This window comes from Canis lupus, chromosome 12 (assembly GCF_011100685.1).
Source record: "Canis lupus familiaris isolate Mischka breed German Shepherd chromosome 12, alternate assembly UU_Cfam_GSD_1.0, whole genome shotgun sequence".
NCBI classification, from domain to species: Eukaryota; Metazoa; Chordata; class Mammalia; order Carnivora; family Canidae; genus Canis; species Canis lupus.
Window position 1 is genome coordinate 1,986,902 of NC_049233.1, and position 21,414 is coordinate 2,008,315.

Consider the following 21,414-nt stretch of genomic DNA (forward strand, 5'->3'; position numbering starts at 1 on the left):
GACCAATTTTCAAAATCATCACTTAGTGTCATCCTGACACTTATTTTTTCTGTCAATTTTAGGTGATTTTCTTTTTTTAGTGAAAATTCACCATTGCCAGATGATAGCACAAGGAAAATAGCCTCCCTTGTGGTAAACTAGCTGGGTATACATACTACCAATAATCTTTGGCAGTCGATAACCAGAGTAATGAGACAAGATCATTATCTTTTGTTCCAAAAGAGAAATAGAGAAGAAATTGAAGTATAATAACATCATTTCTTTAAGAAATATTGACTACTCTAAAGTAGAAGAATGTGAAATAAAAAAAAATTGGGTAACAAAAACTCAAAGGTCCTAGACACAGAAATAGGTAAGGCCAAGAAATGATCCAAACTTACTTATTTTTCCAGAACTGTCCACTGAAAAAGACAAAAAAATATCAGTAGGTATTGGGTTTTCCCTTCTTCCCCAACCTGCACTCCTCTGCACTGGATGGATATCTATGTCATGAATAAGTTCCTTTTATTTAAATGTAGGGAACCTCCATTTTCTTTCCCTGTCCTCTTGGCCTGTTGTAGTTTAGAAAGATCTTGTGATTAGCTATTTTATGAAAAGAGTTTTATTAAGATATATATTTGGCATATAGCATTGTATAAATTTAAGGTATATGCAATATGTCAATTTGATACATTAGTATATTATAATGATTGCCATTGTAGAAATAATTAGAACCTCTGTCACATTACATAATAATACTTTCTTGTGATTGGAATCATGAAGTTCTAGTGTCTAAGCAAGTTTGATGATTGTCCTACAATATTGTCTATATTCATTATATTATGCATTAGATCTCTAGGACTTATTTACTACTTGTAAGTTTGTACCTTTGAATAGTGTCTCCTATTCCCCCACCCACAATCCCCTAGTAACCCCATTTTACTGTCATTTTTTAAAAATAAATTTAGCTCTTCTAGATTCCACATATAAATATTATACAGTACTTGTCTTCCTCTGTCAGACTTATTCATTCAGCCTTATATGTTCAAGGTCCATCTATGTTGTTGCAAATGGCAGGATGTTCTCCTTTCTCTTTGTGAAATAATATATCCTATGTGTGTGTGTGTGTATGCCTGTGTGTGTATCTCGTATCCTTTTTATCCATTCATCCATTGGTATAGGCAGTTATTTTGTTTCTGTTCCTTGCAACTGTGAATAATGCTGCAATGAACGTGAGAGTATATATATATATAAATGTGTGTATATACACACACACATATGCAGGACTCGATCTCAGGACCCCAGGATCACTACCTGAGCCAAAGGCAGATGCTCCACCACTGAGCCACCGAGACATCCTTATTTTTAATTTTTTTTTGATAGGCCTCCATGTTGTTTTCCATAGCAGTTGAGCCACTTTACTTTCCCATTAACAGCATACAGTGGTTTGCTTTCTCCATATTCTTGCCAACACCTCTTGTGTTCTTGATCATAGCCATTTTAGCAGGTGTGAGGTGATATCTCATTGTAGTTTTGATTGCATTTCTCTTGATAATTAGTGATGCTGACCATTTTTTTCATCTGCCTGTTGAGCACTTGGATATCTTCTTTGGAAAAATATCTGTTTAGTTTCTCAGATTCTTTTTTGTTATGGAATTGTATGAGTTCTTTATATATTTTGGATATTAACTCATTATCTAATTAATAGTTTGCAAAAAGTTTTTCCCATTCCATGGGTTTTCTTTTCCCTTTGTTGATTGTTTTTTTCATGTGCAGAAGCCTTTAAATTTGATGTAGTCTAACTTGTTGATATTTGTTTTTGTTGTTTGTGCTTTTGGTGTCCTGCTCAGAAAATCAATGCCAAGACCTACATTGAGGAGCTTCTTCTCTATGTTTTTTTCCTAAGGCTTTTATGGTATCAGGTTTTAAGTTTAAGTCTGTGAACCATTTCAAGTTAATTTTTGTGAGTGGTGTAAGATAAGGATATAATTTTATTGTTTTTCAGGGTTTTTAAAGTTTTCATTTTAATTCCAGTTAGTTGACATACAGTGTTATATTAGTTCCACGTATACAATATACCGATTTTTTAAAAAAGATTTATTCATGAGAGACACATACAGAGAGGGAGAGAGAGGCAGAGGGCAAAGCAAGCTCTATGCAGGGAGCCTGAGGTGGGACTCGATCCCAGGTCTCCAGGATCATGCCCTGGGCCAAAAGCAGCACTAAACCGCTGAGCCACCCGGGGTGCCCCAATATACTGATTTTAATACTTCCATACAACACCCAGTGCTCATGACGGCAGGGGCACTCCTTAATCCCCATCATCTATTTCACCTGCCCTCCCACCCACCACCATCAGTTTGTTCTCTATAATTAAGTCTGTTTCTTGGTTGGTCTCTCTTCCCCTCCCCCCTTATTCTTTTTGGTTTTTGAATTCCACATATGAGTGAAATCATATGGCATTTATTTGTTTTTCTCTGACTGACTTATTTCACTTAGCCTTATATAACCTAGCTCCAGTCATGTCTTTGCAAATGGCAACATCTCATTCTTTTTTATGACTGAATAACATTCCATTGTGTATGTTTATACCACTTTCTTTATCCATTCATCAGTTGATGGACATGTGGGCTGCTTCCATAATTTGGCTATTGTAAATAATGCTGCTATAAACACAGAGATGCACATATCTATTTGAATTAGTATTTTTGTATCTTTTGGGTAAATACCCAGTAATGCAATTGCTGGATCATAGCATAGTTTCTTTTTTTCCCTTTTTGAGAAGCCTCCATACTGTTTTCCAAAGTGATCACACGAGTTTGCATTCCCACCAACAGTGCACAAGTGTTCCTTTTTTTTTTTTTTTTTTTTTTTTATTTATGATAGTCACAGAGAGAGAAAGAGCGAGAGGCAGAGACATAGGCAGAGGGAGAAGCAGGCTCCGTGCACCGGGAGCCTGATGTGGGATTTGATCCTGGGTCTCCAGGATCGCGCCCTGGGCCAAAGGCAGGCGCCAAACCGCTGCGCCACCCAGGGATCCCACAAGTGTTCCTTTTTTCCCACATCTTCACCATTACCTGTTATTTCTTGTGTTGTTGATCTTAGCCAATTTGACAGGTGTGAGGTAGTTTCGATTTGCATTTTTCTAACGATGAGTGATGATAAGTATCTTTTAATGTATCTGTTGGCCATCTGTAGGTCTTCTTGGGGAAAATATCTTTTCATATCTTCTGTCCATTTTTTATTTGGATTATTTGTTTTTTGGTTGTTAAGTTTTATAAATTCTTTATATATTTTTGATACTAATCCTTTATCAGGTATATCACTTGCAAATCTTTTCTGCCATTCTGCAGGTTGCTTAGGTTTATTGATTGTTTCCTTTTCTGTGCAGAAGATTTTTATTTTGATGTAGTCCCAATAGTTTATGTTTGCTTTTATTTCCCTTGCCTCAGGAGACATAGCTAAAAAAATGTTGCTGCATTTGATGTCAAAGCGCTAAACCACTTTGCGGTTTAAACTGCCTGTGTTTGCTCCTATGATTTTTATGGCTTAAGTTTCACATTTAGGACTTCAATCTATTTTGAATTTATTTTTATGTGTGGTTGTAAGAAAGTGATCCAGTTTCATTCTTTTGCATATAACTGTCCAGTTTTCCCAACACCATTTATGGGAAGTATTGTCTTTACTGTATTGGATGATATTCTTTCCTGCTTTGTCCAAGTTGATTTAACAATATTATTATATTATTACTTCTGGATTTTCTATTCTGTTCTATCGATCTGTGAGTCTATTTTTGTGCCTGTACCATACTATCTTGATTCTTGCATCTTTGTAATATAACTTGAAATCGAGAATTGTGGTACCTCCAGCTTTGCTTTTCTTCTTCAAGATTGCTTTGGCTATTCAGGGTCTTTTGTGGTTCCATACAAATGTTGATTGTTTGTTCTAGTTCTGTGAAAAACACTTGTTATTTTAATAGGAATTGCATTAAATGTGCAGATTGCTTTGGGTAGTATAGACATTTTAACAAAGTTTTTCTTCCAATCCATGAGCGTGGAATGTCTTTCCATTTCTTTGTGTCTTCTCAATTTCTTTCATTGGTGTTTTATAGTTTTCAGAGTACAGGTCTTTTATCTTTCTGGTTAGGTTTATTCCTATGTATCTTATTATTTTGCATACAGTTGTAAATGGGATTACTTTCTTAATTTCTCTTTCTACTGCTTCGTTATTGGTCTATAGAGATACAATAGATTTCTGTACATTAATTTTGTATCCTATGACCTTACTGAATTCATTGATCAGTTCCTGTTTGTGTGTGTGTGTGTGTGTGTGTGGAGTATTTTGGGTTTTCCATACATACTATCATGTCATCTGCAAATACTGAAAGTGTTATTTCTTCCTTACCAATTTGGATGTCTTTTATTTCTTTTTGTTTTCTTATTTCTGTGGCTAGGAGTTCCAGTACCAAGTTGAATAATAGTGATGAGAGTGGACATCCTTGCCTTGTTCCTGATGGTAAGGGAAAAGCTCACAGGTTTTCCTCATTGAGAATGATGTTAGCTGTGACTTTTTCACATATGGACTTTATTATGTTGAGGTATATTCCATCTAAACCTACTTTGTTGAGGGTTTTAATCATGAATGGAGTTGTACTTTGTCAGATGTTTTTTATCCATCTATTGAAATGTTCATATGGCTCTTATGCTTTCTCTTACTGATGTGATGCATCATGTGATTTATTTGTGAATATTGAACCATCCTTGCAACCCAGTAATAAATCCCACTTGATCACGGTGAATGATTTTTTATAGTGTATTGTTCAATTTGGCTTACTAGTATTTTATTGAGGACTTCTGTGTCTATGTTCATCAGAGATATTGGCCAGCAGTTCTCTTTTTTTTTCATGGTGTCTTTTTTTTTTTTTAACTTTATTTGAAACACAGTGAGAAAGTAAGAGAGATCACAGAGGGAGAGGGAAAGGAGACTCTGCTGAGCAGAGAGCCTGACGAGGGACTTGATCACAGGACCCTAAGATCATGAATTGAACTGAAGGCAGATAAACTTAACTGACTGAGCCACTCAGGTGCCCCTTACCTGGTGTCTTTGGTTTTGTTTTCAGGGTAATGCTGGCCCCATGGAATGAATGTGGAAGTTTTTCTTCCTTTTCTGTTTTTTTGGAATAGCTTGAGAAATAAAGGTATTAACTCTTCTTTAAATGTTTGATAATTTTCCTGCAAAACCATCTGGCCTTTCATTTGTTGCTAGGTTTTCTTTTCTTTTCTTTTTTTTAAAATTCATTTTCTTTGCTGGTTATCAGTCTGTTCAAGTATTCTATTTCTTCCTGTTTTGGTTTTGGTAGGTTATTTGTTTGTAGGAATTTATTTATTTCTTCTAAGTTGTCCAATTTGTTGGCATATAGTTTTTCATGATATTCTCTTATAATTGTATTTCTGTGGTATTGGTTGTTATTTCTTCTCTCTTATTTGTGATTTTATTTATTTGAGTTCTTTTTCTTTTTTTAAAGTTGATAAGTCTGGCTAAAAGTTTATCCATTTTTATTAATTTTTTCAAAGAACCAGCTCCTGGTTCCATTTTTTTTTTTTAGTTTTTATATTATTTATTTATGCTCTAATCTTTATTATTTCCTTCCTTCTGCTGTTTTGTTTTTCTTTTTCTAGCTCTGCTAGTTGTAAGATTAGATTTAGTTTTTTTCTCTTGCTTCTTGAGGTAGGCTGGTATTGCTATAAACTTCCCTCTTAGAACCACTTTTGCTGCATCTCAAAGGTTTTGAACCATTGTGTTTTCGCTTTCATTTGTTTCCATGTACTTTAAAATTTTTTTTCTTTTAATTTCTGGCTGACCCGTTTCTTCTTTAGTGTCATATTTAACCTCTATGTATTTGTGGTCTTTCCATATATATATATTTTTTTGTGGTTGACCTTTAGTTTCAAAGCATTGTGATCAGAAAAGATGCATGGTATGACTTTGATCTTCTTGAATTTGTTGAGGCTTGTTTTATGGGTTAATAAAGTGATCTATTCTGGAGAATGTTCCATGTGCACTTGAAAAGAATGTGTATTCCTCTGTTTTAGAATGGAGTGTTCTAAGTGTACTTGTTAAATGTATTAGTTCCAGTGTGTCATTCAAAGCCATTTTTTCCTTGTGGATTTTCTCTGCAGATCATCTGTCCATTGCTATAAGTGGGGTGTTAAAATTCCCTAGTATTATTGTTGCTCTGCATGTTTGTATTTTGTTTTCCTAGCACCATTTATTAAAAAGATTATCCTTTCTCCATTGAGTGTTTTTGGCTCTCCTTGAATATTAGTTGACTGCATATGGGGGGTTTAGTTTTGGCCTATTCTGTCTATTGGTTCATATGTCTATTTTCATATCAGTACTGTATTGTTTTTATTATTATAGATTTATAGTACAGTTTAAAATCAGGAATTGTGATGCCTCTAGCTTTTCTCTTCACCCTTTTAGATTGCTTTGGCTATTCGGGGTTTTTTGGTGTTACCATCCAAATTTTAGAACTAGAATAGAATTTTAGAATAGACAAAACGTCTATTTATGTGAAAAGTTATTGGTATTTTAGTTGGCCTTTCACTGAATCTATATACAGCTTTGGGTAGTATGGGCCAGCCCATGAACACAGGATGTTTTTTCATTTGTTTTTACCTTTTTAAATTTCTTTCATCAAAGTCTTGTAGTTTTGTTGTACAGATCTTTCATTTCCTTGGTTAAATTAATTCCTAGGTATTTTATTGTTTCTGATGTGTTATGAATGGGATGGTTTTCTTTATTTGTCTTTCAGATATTTCATTAGTAGTGTGCAGAAATGCATGCTGATTTTACATCCTGCTGCTTTATTGAAGTGGTTGATTAGTTCCAACAGTTTTTAGCTTCAGTCTTTGGGATTTTCTCTATACAAGATCAGATCATCTGCAAATAGTGACAATTTTACTTGTTCTTTTGCAATTTGGATACCTTTTATTTCTTTTACTCATTAAATTGATGTGGCCAGGACTTTTAGTACTATTATTAAATAAGAATAGTGAAGGTGGGCATCTTTGTCTTATTTCTGATCTTAAGAGGAAAAGCACCCAGTTTTTCACTTTTGAGTGTAATCTTAGCTGTAGGTTTGTCATATGTAGCCTCAATTATGTTAAGGTATATTCTTTGTATACCCAATTCATGCAAAGTTTTGATCATGAAAGGATGTTATGTTTTGTCAAGTGTTTTTCCCACACCTATTGAGATCATATTCTTTTATCTCTCATTCTATGAAAATGATGTATTAAATTTGTTGATTTGTGTATGTTGAACCAGCCACACATTCCAGGTAAAATCTCACTTGGTTGTGGTATATAATCATTTTAGTGTGGTCTTAAATTCAGTTTGATAATGTTCTGTTTAGAATTTTTGCATGTATATCAATCAGGGATATTGGTCTGAGTTTTATTTTCTTGTAGTGTTCTTATTTGGCTTTGTTATGAGGCCTACAATGAGTCCAAAATGTTCCCTCCTCTTCAAGTTTTGGGAAGAATTTGTGAGGAATTGGTGTTAATTCTTTAAATATTTGGTGTCTACATTTAAAGTGAAACCATCTGGTCCTGGAGTTTTCTGTGTTGGTAGGTTTTTGATTATTAATTCAGTCTCTAAACTTGTCATTAGTCTATGCAGATTTTCTTTTTCTTTCTTTCATTTTCTTTTTTTGCCTGATTCAGTCTTTGTAGGTTGTATGATTCTAGAGATTTTTTCCATTTCTTTTACATAATTTGTTAGCAAATAATTGTTTATAGTAGTCTCTTATGATCCTATGTATTTCTGTAGTGTTCATTTTAATGTCTCTTCTTTCATTTTTAGTTTTACTTATTTGAATTTTCTTTTTTGCTTAGTTATTCCAGCTAAAGATTTGTCAGTTTTTTAATCATTTCAAAAACCATTTCTTAGTTTTGTTGATTCTGTGTATTGTTTTTCTGGTCTCTATTTCATGTATTTCCACTTTGATCTTTATTATTTCCTTTCTTCTGCTGACTTTGGACTTAATTTGTTCTTTTCCTAATTTCTTTGTTTTAATAAATTTTTTTTTTTGCTTGGTTATGGGTTTTATTTATTTATTTTTTTAATTTATTTTTTATTGGTGTTCAATTTACTAACATACAGAATAACCCCCAGTGCCCGTCACCCATTCACTCCCACCCCCCGCCCTCCTCCCCTTCTACCACCCCTAGTTCGTTTCCCAGAGTTAGCAGTCTTTACGTTCTGTCTCCCTTTCTGATATTTCCCACACATTTCTTCTCCCTTCCCTTATATTCCCTTTCACTATTATTTATATTCCCCAAATGAATGAGAACATATAATGTTTGTCCTTCTCCGACTGACTTACTTCACTCAGCATAATACCCTCCAGTTCCATCCACGTTGAAGCAAATGGTGGGTATTTGTCATTTCTAATAGCTGAGTAATATTCCATTGTATACATAAAACACATCTTCTTTATCCATTCATCTTTCGTTGGACACCGAGGCTCCTTCCACAGTTTGGCTATCGACTCCGTCCACAGTTTGGCTATCGCATAAACCACATCATCTTTATCCATTCATTTTTCGATGGACACCGAGGCTCTTTACACAGTTTGGCTATTGTGGACATTGCTGCTAGAAACATCGGGGTGCAGGTGTCCTGGCATTTCATTGCATCTGAATCTTTAGGGTAAATCCCCAACAGTGCAATTGCTGGATCGTAGGGCAGGTATATTTTTAACTCTGAGGAACCTCCACACAGTTTTCCAGAGTGGCTGCACCAGTTCACATTCCCACCAAAAGTGTAAGAGGGTTCCCTTTTCTCCGCATCCTCTCCAACATTTGTGGTTTCCTGCCTTGTTAATTTTCCACATTCTCACTGGTGTGAGGTGGTATCTCATTGTGGTTTTGATTTGTATTTCCCTGATGGCAGGTGATGCAGAGCATTTTCTCATGTGCATGTTGGCCATGTCTATGTCTTCCTCTGTGAGATTTCTGTTCATGTCTTTTGCCCATTTCATGATTGGATTCTTTGTTTCTTTGGTGTTGAGTTTAATAAGTTCTTTATAGATCTTGGAAACTAGCCCTTTATCTGATATGTCATTTGCAAATATCTTCTCCCATTCTGTAGGTTGTCTTTTAGTTTTGTTGACTGTATCCTTTGCTGTGCAAAAGCTTCCTATCTTGATGAAGTCCCAATAGTTCATTTTTGCTTTTGTTTCTTTTGCCTTCATGGATGTATCTTGCAAGAAGTTACTGTGGTCAAGTTCAAAAAGGGTGTTGCCTGTGTTCTCCTCTAGGATTTTGATGGAATCTTGTCTCACATTTAGATCTTTCATCCATTTTGAGTTTATCTTTGTGTATGGTGAAAGAGAGTGGTCTAGTTTCATTCTTCTGCATGTGGATGCCCAATTTTCCCAGCACCATTTATTGAAGAGACTGTCTTTCTTCCAATAGATAGTCTTTCCTCCTTTATCGAATATTACTTGAACATAAAGTTCAGAGTCCACTTCTGGGTTCTCTATTTTGTTCCATTGATCTATGTGTCTGTTTTTGTGCCAGTACCACACTGTCTTGATGACCACAGCTTTGTAGTACAACCTGAAATCTGGCATTCTGATGCCCCCACATATGGTTTTCTTTTTTAAAATTCCCCTGGCTATTCGGGGTCTTTTCTGATTCCACACAAATCTTAAAATAATTTGTTCTAACTCTCTGAAGAAAGTCCATGGTATTTTGATAGGGATTGCATTAAACATGTAAATTGCCCTGGGTAACCTTGACATTTTCACAATATTAATTCTGCCAATCCATGAGCATGGAATATTTTTCCATCTCTTTGTGTCTTCCTCAGTTTCTTTCAGAAGTGTTCTATAGTTTTTAGGGTATAGATCCTTTACCTCTTTGGTTATGTTTATTCCTAGGTATCTTATGCTTTTGGGTGCAATTGTAAATGGGATTGACTCCTTAATTTCTTTCTTCAGTCTCATTGTTAGTGTATAGAAATGCCATTGATTTCTGGGCATTGATTTTGTATCCTGCCACGCTACCGAATTGCTGTATGAGTTCTAGCAATCTTGGGGTGGAGGCTTTTGGGTTTTCTATGTAGAGTACCATGTCATCAGCAAAGAGGGAGAGCTTGACTTCTTCTTTACCAATTTGAATGCCTTTAATGTCTTTTTGTTGTCTGATTGCTGAGTATAGGACTTCGAGTACCATGTTGAATAGCAGTGGTGAGAGTGGACATCCCTGTCTTGTTCCTGATCTTAGGGGAAAGGCTTCCAGTGCTTCCCCATTGAGAATGATATTTGCTGTGGGCTTTTCATAGATGGCTTTTAAGATGTCGAAGAATGTTCCCTCTATCCCTACACTCTGAAGAGTTTTGATCAGAAATGGATGCTGTATTTTGTCAAATGCTTTCTCTGCATCTAATGAGAGGATCCTATGGTTCTTGGTTTTTCTCTTGCTGATATGATGAATCACATTGATTGTTTTAGGAGTGTTGAACCAGCCTTGTGTCCCGGGGATAAATCCTACTTGGTCATGTTGAATAATTTTCTTAATGTGTTGTTGGATCCTATTGGCTAGTATCTTGTTGAGAATTTTTGCATCCATGTTCTTCAGTGATATTGGTCTGTAATTCTCCTTTTTGGTGGGGTCTTTGGTTTTGGAATTAAGGTGGTGCTGGCTTCATAGAACGAATTTGAAAGTACCCCATCTCTTTCTATATTTCCAAACAGCTTTAGTAGAATAGGTATGGTTTCTTCTTTAAACGTTTGATAGAATTCCCCTGGGAAGCCATCTGGCCCTGGACTCTTGTGTCTTGGGAGGTTTTGATGACTGCTTCAATTTCCTCCCTGGTTATTGGCCTGTTCAGGTTTTCTATTTCTTCCTGTTCCAGTTTTGGTAGTTTGTGACTTTCCAGAAATGCGTCCATTTCTTCTAGATTGCCTAATTTATTGGCATATAGCTGCTCATAATATGTTTTTAAAATCGTTTGTATTTCCTTGGTGTTGGTAGTGATCTTTCTCATTCATGATTTTATTAATTTGAGTCTTCTCTCTCTTCTTTTTAATAAGGTTCGCTAATGGTTTATCTATCTTATTAATTCTTTCAAAGAACCAACTCCTGGTTCTGTTGATCTGTTCCACAGTTCTTCTGGTCTCAATTTTGTTGAGTTCTGCTCGACTTTTAATTAACTGTCTTCTGCTGGGCGTAGGGTCCATCTGCTGTTTTTTCTCTAGCTCCTTTATGTGTAAGGTTAGCTTTTGTATTTGAGTTCTTTCCAGTTTTTGAATGGATGCTTGTATTGCGATGTATTTCCCCTTAGGACTGCTTTTGCTGCATCCCAAAGATTTTGAATGGTTGTATCTTCATTCTCATTAGTTTCCATGAATCTTTTTAATTCTTCCTTAATGTCCTGGTTGACCATTTCATCTTTTAGCAGGATGGGTAACCTCCACGTGTTTGAGGTCCTTCCAAACTTCTTGTTGGGATTTAGTTTTAATTTCAAGGCATTATGGTCTGAGAATATGCAGGGGATGATCCCAATCTTTTGGTATCGGTTAAGACCCGATTTGTGATCCAGTATGTGGTCTATTCTGGAGAAAGTTCCATGTGCACTTGAGAAGAATGTGTATTCAGTTGAGTTTGGATGTAAAGTTCTGTAGATATCTGTGAAATCCATCTGGTCCAGTGTATCATTTAAAGCTCTCATTTCTTTGGAGATGTTGTGCTTAGAAGACCTATCGAGGGTAGAAAGAGCTAGATTGAAGTCACCAAGTATAAGTGTATTATTATCTAAGTATTTCTTCACTTTGGTTATTAATTGGTTTAAATATTTGGCAGCTCCCACATTTGGGGCATAATTATTGAGGATTGTTAAGTCCTCTTGTTGGATAGATCCTTTAAGTATGAGATAGTGTCCCTCTTCATCTCTCACTACAGTCTTTGGGGTAAATTTTAGTTTATCTGATATAAGGATGGCTACCCCTGCTTTCTTTTGAGGACCATTAGTATGGTAAATGGTTCTCCAACCTTTTATTTTCAGGCTGTAGGTGTCCTTCTGTCTAAAATGAGTCTCTTGTAGACAGCAAATAGATGGGTCCTGCTTTTTTATCCAGTCTGAAACCCTGCGCCTTTTGATGGGGTCATTAAGCCCGTTCACATTCAGAGGTACTATTGAGAGATATGAGTTTAGTGTCACCATGATACCTATTCAGTTCTTGTTTTTGTGGATTGTTTCATTGAACTTCTTCTTAAAGGGGAATTTTAAGAGTCCCCCTTAAAATTTCTTGCAGAGCTGGTTTGGAGGTCACATATTCTTTCAGTTCCTTCCTGTCTTGGAAGTTGTTTATCTCTCCTTCCATTTTGAATGAGAGCCTTGCTGGATAAAGTATTCTTGGTTGCATGTTCTTCTCATTTAGGACCCTGAATATATCCTGCCAGCCCTTTCTGGCCTGCCAGGTCTCTGTGGAGAGGTCTGCTGTTACCCTGATATTCCTCCCCATAAAAGTCAGGATTTCTTGTCTCTTGCTGCTTTAAGGATCTTCTCTTTATCTTTGGAATTTGCAAGCTTCACTATTAAATGTCGAGGTGTTGAACGGTTTTTATTGATTTTAGGGGGGGATCTCTCTATTTCCTGGATCTGAATGCCTGTTTCCCTTCCCAGATTAGGAAAGTTTTCAGCTAGGATTTGTTTAAATACATATTCTGGCCCTCTGCCCCTTTCAGCGCCCTTGGGAACCCCAATTAAACATAGGTTTTTCTTCCTCAGGCTGTCGTTTATTTCCCTTAAATTGTCTTCATCGTCTTTTAATTGTCTGTCTCTTTTTTCCTCAGTTTCCCTCTTTGCCATCAACTTGTCTTCTATGTCACTCACCCATTCTTCCACCTCGTTAACCCTCGTCCTTAGGACTTCTAGTTTGGATTGCATCTCATTCAATTGATTTTTAATTTCTGCCTGATTAGCTCTAATTTCGCAGTCATGAAGTCTCTTGAGTCCTTTATGCTTTTTTCTAGAGCCACCAGTAGCTGTATAATAGTGCTTCTGAATTGGCTTTCTGACATTGAATTGTAATCCAGATTTTGTAACTCTGTGGGAGAGAGGACTGTTTCTGATTCTTTCTTTTGAGGTGAGGTTTTCCTTCTAGTCATTTTGCTCAGTGCAGAGTGACCAAAAACAAGTTGTATTGGGAAAAGGAGAAAAAGAGAGAGAGAGAAAGAAAGAAAAGAGAAAAAGAAAAAAGGAAGAAAAAAGGAAAAAAGAAGAAAAAGAAAGAAAAAGAAAGAAAGGTGAAAAAAAAAGGGGGGTGGGGGAAGCAATCAGAAATCAAAAAGAAAACAAAAACAAAAACAAAAACTAAAACAAAAACCACGGGGGAGTATCTTCTGATTCTGTACACTCTAAGTCCCTTGACTTCCCCTGGAACTTGTCCGTCTAGCTGGTGTTCTGGGGGAGGGGCCTGTTGTGCTGATTTTCAGGTGTTAGCAGTTGGGGGAGCTGCTGTGCCCCTGCCTGGTGCAGGGCTCAGTGGGGGTTGTTTACCCCGTGAGGCCCCAGGAGGAACAACCGCAGTGGCGGGGCCAGCTCTGGAGCCCTAGAGTCAGCTCCCGTAGTAACCACAGAGCTCCCTGTCTGCAGGGCCTGGAGGCTCCCGGTCAGGGCGCTGATCTGCTCAGCTCGGGGCAGGAGCGTCCTCGCTGTCTTGGGCCCTCCCGGCCTCTGCCTGTCCTGGGGGAGGCCGGATCCTGGGCTGTGTCCTGGCGCCCTGGGCTCGGGGCCTGCACTGGTGGATTCGGGCTCCCGCCCCGCAGCCCCCTCCGCGGAGCCACCGCCCGAGGCCCCCGAGCTGCTCCCGCCCCGCAGCCCCCTCTGTGAGGCCGCCCCCGAGCCCCCCCGAGCTGCTCCGGGTCCCCCCGTGCGCGCTGCAGCCCTTAGGGAGCTCGGCGCACTCTCCTGGGTGCGCAGTTGCTCTGTTACTGTCCCGGGGAACCCGAGGGCATCCCCGCCCTCCTGGGTCCTGCTCCACCTCCCTGGAGCCCCTTTCCCCCGGGAAGGTTGGTGCAGCTCCTCCTTCTCCGGGACGGGGCTCTCCTGTCCTGGGGACACTCGCCCCGGCCTCAGCCCGGCTCCTCGCGGGGCCCCTCCCCCTTGGAGGCCTTTTGTTTCTTTATTTCTTTTTCCGCGTCTTCCTACCTTGATACAAGCGCGAACTCTTCTCACTGTAGCATTCCAGCTGGTCGCTCTTTAAATCTCAGGCCGAATTCGTAGATTTTCAGGATGATTTGAAGGTTTTCTAGGTTATTTGGTGGGGACGGGTGACTTGGGGACCCTACTCTTCCGCCATCGTGCCCCTCCTCCTCTTTTCCTAATTTCTTGTGGTATAAAGTTAGGTCGTTTATTTGAGGTCTTTCTAATTTGTTAAAATCTGCATTTATTGCTACAGATTTTTCTCTCATCATTGCTTTTTCCACATACCATAAATTCTGGTATATTGCATTTTCACTTCAATTTGTTTCCTAATAATTTTTTATTTCCCCTTGATTTCTTCTCTGACCTGTTGGTTGTTCAGAAGTGAGTTTAATTACCACATAGTTGTAGATTTTCCAGATTTCCTTTTATTTTTTATTTCTAGTTTTATACCATTTACGTTAGAAGACATTATTGATGTGATTTTAGTCTTCTGAAATTTGCCAAGATTTATTTTGTGTCCTATCATATGATCTATCTTGAGAATGTTCCATGAGCACTTGCAAAGATTGTATTCTGCTGCTGTTGATGAAATGTTCTGTGCTTTCTATGTCCATTTAGCGTAAAGTATGGTTCAAATCCTATGTTTCCTTGTTGATCTCTATCTCAATAATCTATCCATTGCTGATGGTATTGAACTACCCTACTTTTATTGTATTCCTATTTCTCCCTTCAGCTCTGTTAGTATTTGCTTAATATATTTAGGCATTCTAGTGTTGGAAGTGTATACATTTATGACTGTTATATTTTCTTGATGTATTGACCATTTTATCATATTTGTATAATGACTTTCGTCTTTGTGACTGCCTTTGACTTAAAGTCTGTTTTGTCTGATCTAAGCATAGCTATCTCCACTTTCTTTTCGTTTCCATTTGCCTGGAATATCTTTTTCCATCTCTTCGCATTGAGCCTATGTGTGTCTTTAGAGCTGAAATAAGTCTCCTTGTGGACAGCATATGGTTGGGTTTAGTTTTTGTATACATTCAGCTACTCTCTGCTTTTTTTGCTGAATTTAATCCATTTACATTTATATGTAAGACTTACTACTGCCGTCTTATTGGAAGCTGCCTCCTTCTTCTTTCTTCATTTTTCTTTTCTCTTTGCTTCTGCTTCTGCTTCTGCTTCACCTTCTTCTTCTTTGCCTTCTTTTGGTATCTCCAATCTTTCCCCATATGTTTCTGTCCAACTTTGTAAATTGGTGGCTTACCATGATGATATGCTCAGTCTCTCCATTTTTATTTTTTGCAAATCTACTCTAGATTTTTGCTTTGTTGTTACTATAAGGCTTACATGAAACATCTCATTAATACAACAATCCATTTTATGCTAATGACAACTTATTTTCATTTGCCTTGAAAGACTCTACTCTTATTTATTTGAGGGATAGCAAGAAAACAAGTGTGGCTGGAACATAATAAAAAAATATAAGATGAAGGAAAGCTATTAGAGAATTATGGGGCATAGATCTTTCAGGACCTTCTTTTGAGAGGTTCTGTAATGACTTTGAATCAAGAAAGATGGAGACTTATTAGTAGATCATAGGTAGAAAGATGACCTGAATCTTAAAATGATCCCTGTGGCTGCTGTATTGGGATTGACTGGAAGGCTAGGGTGAAATCAGAGGAATTAGAGATATGAAAGTAACTTGGATAACAGAATCCTAAAGGTAGTGAGAAGTACCAGATTATTATTTAATACTGAGGGATCTGCTGTCCTACTATAACACTGTATCTTGCTAGGAGTCTTGAATGGTACCTTAGAAGAATTACGGAAAAAAAAAAAAAAAAAAAAAAAGAAGAATTACGGAAATAAGGATACAGAAGAACTGTGTTTCTGATCCCAAAACACTACCACTAATATACTTTCTTATTTCAATTTTCATAATACCTCAAGTAGCTACTAGTAAGTTTCCAATCTATTTCTTGTGCTTTAGTTTCTTTTAGGGCAAAAGCAGGCCAATTTTGCTATAGAGCACTGGATAATAAATATTTTAAGCTTTATAAGCCATAAGATCACTGTCATAACTACTCAACTTTGCTGTTGTGGCACAAAAGTATTCATAGACAATATGCAAAAGAAAACAAAAAAGGATGTGTCCCAATAAAACATTACTTGTAGACAATGAAACTTAGATTGCATATCATTTTCACATGTCATAAAATACCATTCTTATTTCTTGTGTTGTGGGTTGTTGATTTGAGGTATTCTTGGTATATTCCTTTTATCATTATGTAATGTCCCTTCTTGCTTCTGGCAAATTTTTGCTCTAAGATCTACTTTATGTGATGTTAATATAGCTACTTTTTTTTTTTAAATAATGCTTTATAGTATATATTTTCTATAATTTTCTTTTTATTGCTGAATTTGAAGTAAGTTCCTTAATGATAGTGTATAGTTGGGTCATTGTTAAATTTTGTATTGATTTTTTTAAGTTTTATTTAAAATCCAGATAGTTAATGTACAGTATAATATTGGTTTCAGGTGTACAAATTTAGAGATCCTACATTTCCACACATCACCCAGTACTCTTCACAACAAATGCACTCCTTAATCCCTCTCATCACTGATTTAACTCATTCTCCCACCCACTTCCCTTCTGGTAATCATCAGTTCGTTCTCTATATTTAAGAATCTGTTTCTTGGTTTGTGTCTTTCTTTTTTCCCCTTTACTCATTTGTTTTGTTTCTTAAAGTCCACATATAAGTGAAATCATATGGTATTTGTGTTTGTCTGACTGACTTATTTTGCTTAGCATAACACTCTCTAGCTCCATCTACATCCTTGCAAATAGCAAGATTTCATTCATTTTTATGACAGTAATATTCCATTGTGTGTGTGTATGTACTCCATGTATTGTGTGTGTGTATGTACTCCATGTATTCTAGGCTCATTCATGGTGTTGCAAATAGTATGATCACATCTTTTTTGTGGATGTATAAGATTACATATTTATTATATATGTATGTCATATATGTAAATATGGTGAGTGGGATATGTATATATAATTTTTCTTTTCTTTTTTTTTAAATTTTTTTGTTTTTATTTATTTATGATAGTCACAGAGAGAGAGAGAGAGAGAGAGAGAGAGAGAGAGAGAGGCAGAGACATAGGCAGAGGGAGAAGCAGGCTCCATGCACTGGGAGCCCGACGTGGGATTCGATCCCGGGTCTCCAGGATCACACCCTGGGCCAAAGGCAGGTGCTAAACCGCTGCGCCACCCAGGGATCCCTATAATTTTTCTTCTTCATTTGTTTATCGATGGATACTTAAGTTGCTTCTATATCTTGGCTGTTGTAAATAATGCTTCAATAAACATAATGCATATATCTTTTCAAATTAATGTTTTTGTTTTCTTTGGGTAAATTATTGTTTCATATGGTATTTCTTTTCTTTTTATTTTTTGAAGAACCTCTATTCTGTTTTCTGCTGGAAAACAATTTACATTCTCACCAACAGTGCACCAGAGTTTCTTTTTTTCCACATCCTCAACATTTATTTTTTCTTGTGTTTTTGATTTTAGCCATTCTGAAAAGTATGAGGTGATATCTCATTGTGGTTTTGATTTGTTTCCTTGATAATTAGTAGCATTGAGCATCTTTTCATGTATCTGTTGGTCATGTATATGTCTTCTTTGGGAAAATATCTAGTCAAATCTTCTGCCCATTTTAAAATCAGATTATTTGTTTGCAGGAGTTCTTAATTTTAATGAAGTCCAATTTATCAATTATTTCTTTCATGAATCATGCCCTTAGTGTTATCTCTAAAAAGTACTTGCTTTTGTAGCACATATACTAAAACATCATTACCATACTGAAAGTCATTTAGCTTTTCTCTGATGCTATCTTCTAGTAGAGTTATAGTTTTGAGTTTTATATTTAGGTCTACGATCCATTTTGAGTTAATTTTTGTGAAGCATGTAAGATACGGGAGAAGATTTTTTGTTTTTAATGGATGTCCAATTGTTCTAACATTATTTGTTGAAAATAATATCTTTGCTCCATTGTATTACCTTTCCTTCTTTGTCAGAGATTAGTTGACTATATTTATGTGGACTGAGCGGTCTGTTCTGTTCTACTGATTTGTCTCTTTGCCTACCAATACTACACTATCTGGATTACTGAAACTTTATAGGCAAGTCTTGAGGGTGAGTAGTGTCAGTCCTCCAACTTTTTTCTCCTTCAATATTGTATTGGCTATTCTGGGTCTTTGGCTTCTTCATATAAATTTTAGAACTAATTTGTCAATATCCACAAAATATCTTACTGGGATTTTGATGGCATTGCATTTAATCTAGAGATAAATTTGGGAAGAATTGACATTTTGATAATATTGAGTATTCCTATTCATGAACATGGAATATCTTTATATTTATTTGGTTCCTGTTTGGTTTTATTTATTAGAGTTTTGTTAGTCTTTGTTTTTAAATTGGTGCATTTAGAACAACAGTTTTTTGTTGTTTGTTTTTATGGAAATGCAAATTTTCATAGTTCACTTGAATGGTATGAAAGGCATCTCAATTGAGTCTTTCTAGGAGAAGTCAGAAAAGGCTTTCAAAGTACTGTTCCTCCTAACCCTTTTTCTCTGAACAGCAGTGGTGGTTCAGGTTTAGATGTGATAAATTTTATGAAGGAGAGGACAAAGATCAGCCTTTCTTTTTTGTATTCAACTCTATTTTAGTTAGTGTTTTCTTTGTTTGCATGTGCAGAATCTGTCCTTGTAATACTCTCACTAATATTCATATCTTTTCATTATTCATATCTTTCCACCTTTTATCTTTTGGAATTTTGTTTTGTGACTGTAGAGCTTCAGACTGAAATATAAATTTCATAGTGTGTTATTTCCAAGGTTTCCTGTAATCTGATCCTATGATATTTTATCAACATTGTTTTCCTTTGTTTCTCTTCTGTAACTTAATACTGTAACCAAATGAACAATTTTTTTTCCTTTGCCCTTACTCTTCTATGGGCCTCTGATATACAATCTCCTTGCCCCAAAACTATTTGTAAATGAAAGAAGTACTAGAAAAATGTGGAGGAGAAGAGATGGAAAATAATCTCTCAGTGTTCAGAGTGGCCAGATAATTGAAAGTATCAGTGCAAATAAAGAACCCTGGTTGTTACAGAGGAAACTGAGAAACACAAGTGGAACTTACCAGCTGCTACTGGACCAATTACTAAAAAAGAAAATAGAATATATTATTATTTTTAAAAATTTTGTACTCAGTTCCTATTGAAAATCTACTTGGAACACTGGAAAAGGGACTTTTGGGAAACAAATCTTATATGAATATGCTATACCTTATTAATTGAATATTAACTACACTTTAATAACCTAAATATCCAGGCGATTTTGGAAAGCCTGTTGGATGGGTTATAGGAGTAAAGCTTACTTTTCCTAATGAAATAATTATTTTAACATTCTTAACCATACCAAGGGTCACAATCTTGCAGGAAACTGGTTACCAGTTAAAGGTTACTAACTTAAGTTCCTTCTTCATTTTCTTTTCTGTCTTTCAGCATTCTATCTCCCTTTCAAACCTCTATCACCATGTCAGTTATCATCATATTTCTTTTTGCAGTACAGAAAGTTTATTTGTAACTATCAATTTAAGAACTGTTGTCATGATAATTTTTTCTGTGTTTCTTTTTGATAATCTCTGAGATTTAATCAGGATGCTAAATCTAGCCTAAGAAGTAGCATAAGTAAGACATGTAACCCATGTAAGATGATAGTTCTTTCATGTCTTTCAAGGATGGAGAATAGGGTAGAGTGAGGATTAGTAATAATAGCAAATGAGAAATTCCAAAAGCTTCAATCTCCTGGTCCTCTTTAATAATCCTTTGGTAGTTATCTTTATTTAGAGTAAGCAAAGTGGAATTGAGGTTAGCCCCTCTTCCTTTTCTTATCAATTTTTATGAGAACTTAAAACTCTTCAGGAGCTAGCAATGATTATTCAGATTTCACTCATTTTACTTTTCTTCCCACTTCAATCTCTTATCTCATTATGTCTTTGTTCTATTATTCACTTTCCAGGTTTTTTTTGTTTTTTAATATCTGAGCTAAGTTCATTACTTTGAGAAATTTGTTCTATTTTTTCATGAAAAGTCCATATTATGCCTGTCCTCTTTATCCTTTGCATCAATATATTTTTCATTTAAAATCAGTAATTTTAGGAAATGCAGAAAAATCTGAGAGTGAAGAGATGGGAAAATATGCCACTTAAGTTGCATTTACAGAAGTGATTACAGCCCATGAGATTTCATGCCCATGAAAGCATGAAACCTGAACCCTATGGGAGTCCACAGGATACTAGAATTGCCAAGAAACAGTATTGATAAGTTTAGGGGGAAAAACAAAACAAAACAAAACTTTAATAACCTAACACAAAATTTAAGCTTGTAAAAATTCAGTTACTAATCATATTCTTTATAGCAGAAATGGGAAAGAATTCCTGAAACTATATTACTTTCTAAGAAGGAAGCTGCAAAGAAATATGATAAATCAACTCCTCCATTATTTTGTTCAGTAACCTTGGGCAAAGGGCAAGGCTGGAGGCATTAATATACCCCCAACTTTATATAAACTGCAGGCAACAGAGTGGTAGGGGATGGTGTGCAATAAGAATTATTGTTGTTATTAGGAGTTATTAATGTCTAGATATTAGTTTCCAGTTAGTATATCAAATATTATTTCACACAATTATTATTGATAAGTATTATTTATGAATTTTGAGCTAATAGTGACTTATGACTGTTATTACAGGGATTTATTCTTTGCTCATCAGTTATTTAGAAAAGAGTTGAAATACAGTTACTAGGAGAAAATGGCTGCCCTTTGTATATGAGGCACAGGGAATATGGAAAGCTGCTGAAAGGCAGCTGCTGAGTTTATATAGAAAATCTCATCCAAGTCAAAGTCATACTTCCACTGGGGTCTTGAACAGAATTTGTCTTAATTCTAGTGCTCTTAATTATTGTAAGAATGAACAAATGTTATATAATCTGGTAAAAAATACCCATCTCTCTCACAACACCTAAAGTGAATGCACTAGCTTATGTCAACTTCAAAGTTCTGACTGCCAAAGAAAGGATTGAACTACTAGAGGTACTTCAGAATCATGTATCAAAAACATAAAAATAGACAGCATAGGGAATATAG

At 36.1% G+C, this 21,414-nt stretch overlaps 1 protein-coding gene across 24 annotated transcripts in view; it reads right to left on the bottom strand.

The window, feature by feature from the left end:
* Positions 1 to 21,414, bottom strand: part of TSBP1 (testis expressed basic protein 1) — a 199,985-nt gene that overhangs the window by 114,004 nt on the left and 64,567 nt on the right. For all 24 annotated transcript variants that reach the window (XM_038553671.1, XM_038553668.1, XM_038553664.1 and 21 more), the window contains one exon: positions 19,409 to 19,429. In XM_038553671.1, the coding sequence (XP_038409599.1) occupies positions 19,409 to 19,429 (21 nt within the window). The remainder of the gene's footprint in view (positions 1 to 19,408; positions 19,430 to 21,414) is intronic.